A 10,587-nucleotide genomic window follows, 5' to 3' on the forward strand; every position below is an offset into this window, starting at 1 on the left:
CAGCATGTTCCAGAAGTCCCTGGGAGTCTGTACATAGGAAACAACACGTTCCAGAACTGCCTGAGTTTGTGCAGGGCTGGAACAAAAGTGCAATTGTTTGTAATCCACAGAATTTTACCCAATGTACAGTTATGCATCTGGGCAAACTGAATCAAGAAACTGCTGCCGATCAAAATCTCTCTGATGCTGGCAGGAATGTTTCTACAGACTAAGTTGTGAACTGTATCCCAAGTTATTGGTACTTTATGCCACTTTATCGTGGACATGCCTATGTGATTGCAATGTTGATTAGATGCTGTATTGGGTTTGCATGGCCAAACTTTGGTAGTGGGGGGCTATAGGGGTGGCTTTTGTGAGAAGCTGCCAGAAGCTTCCCCGATGTCCAATGGAGCCAATGGCAGCTGGCTCCAAAATGGACGTGTTGCTGATTAAGGCTGGACCTATCAGAAATGGTGGTAATGCCTCTGAGATAACACATTTAAGAAGACTTTTGTAAAAAGTTCCTGCACAGATGTAATTGCAGCCAGAGAAGAGCAGGGTGAGAACACGAGAGCGACAGCCCTGCAGACACCCAGGTCAGTGCAGAAGGAGGGGCAGGAGGGGCTCCAGGCACTGGAGCTGAGATTCCTTTGCAGCCCTTGGTGCAGACTGTGGTGAGGCAGCTGTGACCCTGCAACCCATGGAGATCCACAGGGATGCAGAGATCCACCTGGAGCCCGTGGAGGAGCCCATGTTGGAGCAGGTGATGCCTGAGAGAAGGCCGTGATGCTGTGGGAAGCCCCTGAGGAGAGGAGCCCATGCTGGAGCAGCCCTGGGGAAGAGTGACCCATACTGCAGCAGTTTGAGGGGGACTGCTGCTCATGAGATGGACTCACATTGGAGAAGTTTGTGGAGAACTGTCTGCCATGGGACAGACCCTATGGTGCAGCAGGGGAACAACTCCTCTCCCTGAGCAATGGGAAAGGCTAAGGAACTATCATGACCCCCATTCCCTCTCTCCCTGAGCCTCACTGTGGGAGGAAGTAGAGCTGGGAAGAAGGGAGGGGTGGGGGGAAGGTATTTTGAAGGTTTATTTTACTACTCATTATCCTGCTCTGATTTTGTAAACAATAAATTCAATTAGTATCTCTAATTTAAATCTGTTTTGCCTATGATGGTCTTTGGTGAGTGATCTCTCGGTCCTTATCTCAACCCATGAAGCCTCTGTTATATCTTCTCTCCCTGCCCTGCTGCAGAGGGAAGTGAGAGGCTTCAGTGGGTGCCAGGCATCCAGCAAGGGGCAACCCACTGGAGTCTACTCAAATGTCTCCATGTTAGAAGACCATGGCAGTATCTCTCCTGCCTTCTCTTCTGCACTGTTTCACAGCTTTATCTACGCCCCCTGCCATGGTCACATTTATTGTCTCTTACTGTCATTAACTCAGATACCTCATGCCACTGCAGTCTGTAGCTGAAAATGCTCCCTCCTGCGTGGTGGCACATTGCATCCTGGTGGTCTAAATCTTCCAAGACTAAACCTGACAGAAAGAACTACCCTGACATCCAGGAATCTGCCATTCTACAACCAGAGCAGTAGATACAGCAGGACTGAGGAACAGGCAAGAGAGACTTGCAGAAATAAGGCAGCTGCCATCCACTTCCTTCTCATGCCCTTTTGCACCCCTTAGAAGGATCAAGTCCCAGAGCTTACCTTGTCTTTTTTCTTTGGTGAGCCCCTCGGGGTGCTCCATAAACAGCACTGAACACACTCTGCTCGTACCATCAGGTGGAAGCAGTGCAATCCCAGATGAAACACTGCTCCAGTCCCATGGGAATCATGCTACACACAAAGCAGCTCATACACCCCACAGGACACTTCTTGCAGACATCCTATGAAACTGGGCAGCGTTTCTAAAACCTGAAAAAACATTTCATGAAGATACGAACAGACTTCTTCACTGTCACTGGCAAACAGTCTGAGCAGCACTGAGCAACACTGAGAAGGAGCACTGAAAATTTCAGAAGATGGTTATTGCACTTTGAAATGCAAGAATTCAAAAGTCTAACCATTAAACCAAACTCATGCTAGGGTTCCAAAAACAAGCCATCTCAGTGGACTAGTTTTGCAAGTATTTATTAGGAAATTGTGAACATCTGACTAATATTTTTCATCTCCCCAAAGTAATTCCTACTACAGGAATTTAACAGGTCTCAGTAACTTCAGATCAAACTTGTCCAGTTCATAAGCAAAATAGTGATTTCTGTAACTAACTTCTTTGCCCATACTCAGCTTAGGCTGTAGAAAACTACCACTGTGTGATCAGTGCCACAGTCTCCAACATAAGACTCAAAAGCTGCAATCTAATTAGCAATCCTGAACAAACTAGGCTGAAATCCTGACAACTCTGACCACTCAAAATTTAAAAAACCCAAAAATAAGGACATTTTGCTGAGAGACTACAAAATGGTCCTAGTTCATCTAAGAGTAGGCTAAAATTAAGATGCTTTCTTTGGTATCAGTGCAAAGTGATTCGCTGAATTGGGACCTTGAGGAAGACCAAGGTCATACTCAGCATTTTCAGGTCAGTTCACAGCACTTAAACAAATTCTGGCTTTGGATGAAGGATACAACCTCACAAGCACTGCTTTGAGGTATTCTGCATTGAAAGATGAAATTTTAGAGGCTTTTCTGTTTAATATTATCAGTGTATGGATCTCTGAAAGCAAAAGCTTTATACAGTTTTTGACACAGCTTGCAACGTGTTTGAGTACTTGTGTAGATCTTATGCATGAGTAAAATAACCTCACCATTATTTTTTTAATCAATCACAGAAGGCACTGCAATTACAAATCCAAGTTTTTAACATAAGGTACCACATGTTCAAAGTATTTCACAAATAGTTTATAAAATTCCACTACAAAATCATTATGAATGAAAAGGTTTTCAGCTAAAACTTTTACAAGGATTAAAAAAAAGATGAGTGGCCCATATGCTATTCTGGAAGCAGATCCTCTCCTAGCTCTTCATCAGCAAAATCATCTTCCTCTGTTCTTTTTCTTGCTGCTGTTTTTGGTCTTTCTGGTTGTGGGCCAAGTGGATCTGCGTAGGAGGCATCTAGGGTTTAAATAAATACATGTGAAACAGTTACAAACTATTTTAGCTTTAACTTTAGCTGGTTTTAAGCATACAAAATCAAATACAAGATTAGGATTTAGCACTACGCATCTGTGTCTTTGAAATGCACACCAGAAAGAGCATGTGAACACTGAAGGAGAACAAAACACTACATTCAGGAACTGAGGCAGGGCATAAGAGCAAAGTTCCAGAGTTCCACTGATGGAAGCCTCTTGGTGTTTTTTCTAACAAACTTCTCTTATTATACTATAGTGAGAAAAATACTTTGGGAATGTGCAAGGAACAGCAAGACTGATGACTTGTTTGAAGAATGGCTTTTTAGGAAGTACCACATTCCACACGAATTTGAGTTTTTAAACCCCTTTGAAAATCCAGTCTTATTGAAGAACCTATGACTGCAGAATGGCAAGAACTGACTTAAAGGACACAGTAGACAGACACTGAAAGTAATATTAACAAGGGCCACATTTCTTAATATTTACAATTACTTTATAGTGAGCTCTGAACAACGAGGCAAAAGCCTCATTTTCATGGGAAAAGTTTCCCCAATTATCTAATTTTACATACTCTTCCAACAACTTCTATTTTTTCCTCTCTCCTTATTTCTCCTCTCCCTGAGGACCATGAAATTGAAAAAGGTATAAAATGTCCACTTGCCTATTTCTTTACTGCTGCTACCTTCATAGGGTTCATTTGTTCCAGGCAGAACTTTCAGTTTGGCACTCAGTCTTTCCCCTTTGATACCACCACTATCTGGGGAAAAAAAAAAAAAAGACAACATGCTGTTATGTTCTGTGAAACCACGATACAAGAATAACACCAATTCAGCTACTACTATCTGTCAAACTGGACTTGGATGAAACCATCTTTTCATGGCAGACACAGTACTCATTTGTAATAGTGGTCTTTAAAACACAGTGGACACTGTGTCCACACATGTGTGTGTTAACGTTTTTTAAAAAATATATACAGCCTTATGACTTTGGAGTAAACACATTAAAATATTTCTGCTTTGAATGCTGACATTTCAGCTGCTTATAAATTACAGTCCCATTTTGGAGTTAAAATAAGCACGATAAATATAAACACTGTCACAATGTACACTGGACATTTCCTATGTTTGTGTGCCTACTAACACATCAGTGTGATCCACCTGCTCAGTACTGTCAAGGCTAAATGCAACACTTAAGTTGCTTTTAATTAGAAGAGCATATTTGCCATGTGCTGTCTGCGTGGCAGCAGGCTCAGTCCATGTGTACAGACCATGCTGGCCCTGCAGCTCGCTGTAAACACTCTGCTGGCAGCTCCCTTTGCAGCAGGGCCCCAAGGAATGTGTCGGCTCCAAGGGCTGCCTCCTGCCCGGACAACATCAGATTAACATTCCCCTGCCACAGCAGTATTCCAGACACTTGAAATATTCTCTTCACCTCTGAATCTCTTTCTCACATTCGTGGCAAGCTTTCAATCTCATCTGCTACAACAAATTTTTATGCAATATTTTTTCTCCTGGGAGAAAACATTTTGAGTTTGACTTGGTATATTTACAAGGCAGGATGTGCAGCCAAATAGAGACATGTTCATTTACAACACCAAACAATGTCGGTATTAAAACTCTTCTATCGTAAGGAGGAAAAATGGGTTTCATTCAGCAAACATTAATTACAAACTCTGAACTTGGCAACATATTTCCATTGTCTTATTTACTACAAATGTTATTTTAAAAGATATTATTATTACCTTTCTATAAATACTACCACAGACTTCTGTTTGCTCAACCCTAAACTGGAAGATGTCTCTGCTCCAAGAAATATCTAATACATACAGTCACACGTCAAACAGTTAATAAGTTCACAAGACACATATTGCAGTTGAAATTTCAAAGCAAGGAACACATATTTTAATGTACATCCACATCCCTTGGACCAATTCTCACTGACAGGTTTCATGAAAGAAGTAGTAATTGAAGAATTTGAAGAAACAGGGAGAAAACAACGAGATTTCCTGGAGAGAAACTCAATTAAAGGGCTGTGAAATTATAAAAGGGCCTCCCCTTGATTTGAGTGGGCTCTGGACAGGCTTGTGCAACAAGGAGGTGAGAGCTGGCCTTCAGAGATGGCATGGATGAAAATGTTTTGAGGAAAATACAAATAAGCAATGAGAAAAAGAGTAGGATAGAAATAGGCACAGTCTTGCATAATGGAAAACAATTTTTATGATGATAAATGAAGTGGTAAGGAGCAGTAAAGAGATGCAAAGCAGGAGCAATACAGCAGACTACACTAGGGGAAGATAACCAGTTGAAGAAACTCCACAGGTTTAAGTGGCTGGTCCCAGAAAGGAAGACCTGCATGTAATGAAAATAAAAGAGGAGGAAAATGGCATTACAAATGTTTTCAGCTGTGAAGGAGGAAAACACATGGGTGCTAGCAATGCTACCAGAGGAAGGTGAAAGACTTTATATGAAGTGAAAGAAGGAAGAAAAAGATGATACACAAACCAAACTGGGTGGGATTAACAGGATGCCTGGTAGCTACCTGCACATCTTACTGCCCTAAAACATACAATTGAAAACAGAGGCTTCTTTTGATGTTCTAGGATCCTTAAGTTTTACCAGGTACATTTAAAAAACCTAATGAAAACCTTTTCTCAGGTAGATCAGCAAAGTAACACTGCTCACCCTACTTCTGTATGAGCAATATATCCAGCAAGAGTGAAGGGAAACAACCCTTCGGGTTAGTTCTTCACATTTAGTTTAAATTAGACTAATATGCAAAACCACATCAAGTCTCTGTGGACTGCAGTATGCTCTGAGCATACCTGAAAATGAGGAAGAGGAGCACCTTTCATTTTAAAGTGCACCCAGAAGAAAGTAAAGGTGTTTGACACCACCTGCATTACATGGAGATGTCAGAGAGCAGCTCAGGAAGCGAGACGTCTGGCTCAATGCTTTCTTTCACCTGAGGGAGTTCAAACCCACAGCTCCAGCTTTCACAAGGAATGCCCTAGCTGTTAAGCCATTTGGGGTGAGCTTTTCTTGACACTCTTGCCATGGGATACAGGATTTGGCTGCCAATATGGCAGCTATTAAAAATTCTGTTGACCATATAACATGATCTGCCAGAAGTCTAAATATCATCTTGAAACTACTTTTTGTAGTTCTGTTTGGAGAATCATCTACATGTTTTTATTTAGTATTCATTCACACATAATTTGGCAACGTTAAGGAATATAAGCTTGCAATATAGACTTCAGGATTTTGGCATCCTACAGTAAAGAAAACTTCAGGGAAGGAGTTGTTTTTAAAGCATTTTTTCCACAGACACACATACTTTTTGGAGGTAAGTTTTACCATTTCTACTCATCATTCCCTGCTGCTCTCACCCCATCTAGGAAAAAGATCTTATATACATTTTGAATTATAGGAATGAAATTAACTTTCTACTAAAGTAACACACAGAAGAAAACAAAGATAACCGCATGGATGAAAAATTTTATTTGTCGTTTTCCTCTACTAAGAGCACAGCTTTAAGTGTTAGCATCTGTCTGATTGTACCTACAATCAGAGGACTGCAGGTAGATATTTCTGAAACTGCAAATTAATTTTCTCTCTTTTACTGTATTAACTGTACAAACACCTGCACCTAATTCAAAGTAGCTTTTGAATAATGGAAGACCACTGCTGAACTAAATCGCTCTCTGTATCTAAGGAAATCCTCACTGCAATGAATACCTAGTCCTTATTTATTAACTTGTTGGGCTTTTATTAAGTTATTACTGTAGTTCATACAGAGGCCATCCCCACTGTACTCATTTTGGGGTGCCAATGTGCACACCTACACATGAAGTGACCACAGGAACACAGCCCCAGATTTCAGTTGAAAAAGCAACAGGAACCGATTAAGCAGAGCTGGTCAATATAAAATCTGATTTATAAATACATTTACTCTGTAAAATCATAATACTTGAGATTTGGATTACCATGCTGACATCACCTTCCCCTCACAGTCTCTGTTAAATAGCCTTAACTGAGGACTATGCATACAAAGACATAAATAATACACTTTGCATGCTGGTATCTTTTACAGTGCATTCCTACCTCTCATCTGTTCAAAAGTCATGGCCATATTACTATATTTAGGATGTTTAAATTATTCTATTAGAATTGTTTCATTCATTTAGAGTTGTTCAATGTTTTACAAAAACTGATTTGAACTAATTCCTTCACATAGAATTTGGATGGGAATTAAAAAGAATCAAAATATAAAACCTAATTTTTAAAAATGACCAATTTTATATGGCAGAACAATGAATAATGCAACATACTGCAAAAATAATCCTATTTTGTAATTGTCCTATTTTAAGTAGTGATATTTAGCAAAAAAGATTCTCCATTATTTATGTTTCTGTACTTCCTGTGTCACATGATACCTGTGTGTACTTCAAACCAAAAAATCCATTCTATTTGTATTTATTTTTTAGAGGAATCTAACTAGTTGCAATTACAGTGATGACACTACTGCATTGGAAATTCCTCCAGTACCACAAAGGACGTAAATCAGAATTTCTAGTACTATTTTACTCATCAAGAAAAGACATCAAAGGGTAAGATTGTTTGGTCATCTACCTCCTCTGTAAAATCTTTATGAAACAAAGAGCACAGTGGGCTAACTCTCCAATAAATCCAGAATGTGTTTAAAGTGCAGCTCGGTGTATCTTTCATATCTGGGATGAAGACACCATCTTTGGAGAAGAATTGGCATTGGTTTGACCAAAGAGAAGAGTAAGTTCAGTGCAGAAGGCAGAATAATATATTAAAACTGTGAAACAGCATGGGAAGTAGATGAAATTTATAACTTTGCTGCTGCTCATTTTGATTTGAAATTCTGTTGAATGAAAATTGTTTGTGGTGTGTCAGTTCAGCTCACTCCTTAGGTGAGTTCAGAGCAGAAAACAGATTAAGATGTTCTCTTAATTTCAACAGATTTTCCCTTCTCCATTAATTAAGAAAACTTTTTTCTGTTCTTCACACACAGCCAATGGAACCATCCCAAAATCACTTGTAATTAATGAGCCATCAACAGGCACACAAAGCCTAGCAAATATAAATGATTGTCACGTCCTGGCTGCAGGGTAACAAGAAAATCTCATCTTTATCACAGTCAGGATTATCTGGGATGCCTACAGCTCAAACATCTAAAACATATTTCCATAATATATAAGGAGATCCCTCTGGGATGGTAAAGGGTGTTTGAATATGGGAAATCTTTGGGGATGGACAAACTGACACAGTCACCAGTGAAATGAAAAAGGGAAAAGACACCTAAATTATTCCCATGTGGTTTATTTTCCAAATCCATCCTGACAGGCCTAGGTAACAAGGAGAATGCAAATTACTCAGCCTTTCATCTTCTGAATTCAACACTGCTTCTGTGGGCTCCTGTCCGAGACTGCACGGCTCCTCTCATCCAGCACAGAACTCCCCATTCAGAGAGCTGGGCAAATGCAGAGACAAGTAAACACTGCCACAGGAATGGACTCCTTAATGTCACACTTTGCATTATCTACTCTTATAAAGGCATTATGCTATCAATCAGGAAAAATTTCTTATGTTGTTAAAAAACACAGTGCACCAACTGCTATGTTCTGGATATTATGATCATGTATCTGCAAAACACAAAAAAGTGAGTATGAAAACAAGAAAAGATTATTGGAAAGAAAATCTTTGAGAACTACCTAAACTCGGATGTTACTGTTAGCTCCCTTCAAAGTTTCATGGTATTGTGTTTTTGGGTTTTTTTTCTTCTTTGAAAAATTAAAAATAATAATTTTAACAGGACTGTTTCAATGTCATTTGCTTCGAGTGTAACCCAAATAAGATTGAAAACCATAAATCTGATAATTGTGGGGAGAAGAAAATTTCCCTTTTTATAGTGAGTGACAAATGTGTTCAATCTTGGGTAGGGATTTTAGATTTAATGCTTGTCTCTCTCTCTCAGGACAAGAGCAGACTTTAACTGGCATTGATATATACATGTCAGTTTTCTTGATCTCTCTGTTCCATTCTGTCTACCATTCATGCACACACCAATCAAATTGCTGAAACTGTGCTGTGGTGCATCTCACACACCTTTCTGTTTTAATTTATATTGGCAAAGGACTGGATGCCCTATGAAGTACAAACATTGCTGGCTTAGTTCTCTTTCTTCTTAGCTTCCTCTTTAAAAGCAATTTTAGATCATATTTCCTAAAACAAGGAAACCTGAATTATTAATACTCTTAATATAAATAACTGTATGGGGACAAAATACTTGGGGGGGGGAAATCTCATGGAAATGCTACAAGTATGAGGACAGTGAGCTGGTAAGAGGAAAGAAAGAAAACAGGCATCATACTTAAAATATTTGGAATGCATAAGACTTCAGTTAGCTAGTAAGTACTTCAATTTAGCTACTAAGCACTAAACTAAGGAGGATTCCATGCTTCACTGGCTTCAGTAATGATGGCAAATCCCTCACACAGTACAGGAAAATGAACCCTTTTGGTCTTGGCAACACCACTCGTAAAGACTAACCTTAAAATGTATACATTTATTTTATTTTCTCTCCTTCTGAAGTCGATAATTTATCAAAAGCATACTAATATTATGAAATAAAATAACCCATGTTTATACTTCACACAGGCCATGCACAGGAATTTATGAAACTACAGCTCATAACCCAGGTGAACAAAGCCAAGCTTTGGACAACAAAAAATGTTTGGGTCTTCAGGTTTCTATTAGTCATCCTCAGTAAAATATGAACAAAATACAGCCCAGTCCTTAACATCTGATGCTGTGAGTGTCCAGGTTCTTCACTGATAAGGCTCCCCAGAGCCAACATTACCAGTTAAAATGTGCCCAGTGCCTTTGACTCATTCTAAAAATACATATAAGTAGTGCAGCTCACCACAACTTTTAATTAAAAATCCCAGCAGGAAGTTAACTCTAGGCTCAGTACAGGACCTTCTCTGTACCTTTGCTTGTTTGCCAAGTCATTTCCAGAAAGGCTGGATCACTGGCACTGAATTTGTATAATGAAGACTTCTCAAACATGCTCTTACACAGACTTGTTCCCAAGCTATGTTTTTTTTCAACTCTTTCATATATTTGAATATGTTAAGCTCAACAATCTAAGAATTACTGATAGGGCAAATTCTAGGTCAACACTTATCCTTCTTAACCTCTCATCCCCTTTCTTATTGTTTTAAAATTAAAAAAAAAAGAAAAAAAGAAAAAAAGGAAGACAACTTTCCATAGATACTTGTGTCTTTAAAAGAAATACTGACAAACTGGTAGTTTATGGGATTCATGTCTTAGCATCCTTTCAGCATCAGCATTAGGTATACCTTCTTTTGCTAAATTACTCTCTCCCTCCTGAAACATGCCCCTTTTTCATTAATGAGGGTGGGGATAATTACAAAATAGAGCTGGAAAG

The 10,587-nt window shown here is 39.3% G+C and overlaps 1 protein-coding gene across 1 annotated transcript in view; it reads right to left on the minus strand.

The window, feature by feature from the left end:
* Positions 1-2,097: 2,097 nt before the first annotated feature.
* Positions 2,098-10,587, minus strand: part of IFT88 (intraflagellar transport 88) — a 43,329-nt gene continuing 34,839 nt past the window's right edge. Inside the window, exons 25-26 of the mRNA XM_031066088.1 lie at positions 3,773-3,868; positions 2,098-3,094 (exon numbers count right to left, since the gene is read on the minus strand). Of these exons, the coding sequence (XP_030921948.1) occupies positions 2,973-3,094; positions 3,773-3,868 (218 nt within the window). The 3' untranslated portion in view covers positions 2,098-2,972. The remainder of the gene's footprint in view (positions 3,095-3,772; positions 3,869-10,587) is intronic.

This window comes from Geospiza fortis, unplaced genomic scaffold (assembly GCF_000277835.1).
Source record: "Geospiza fortis unplaced genomic scaffold, GeoFor_1.0 scaffold16, whole genome shotgun sequence".
Classification (NCBI taxonomy): domain Eukaryota; kingdom Metazoa; phylum Chordata; class Aves; order Passeriformes; family Thraupidae; genus Geospiza; species Geospiza fortis.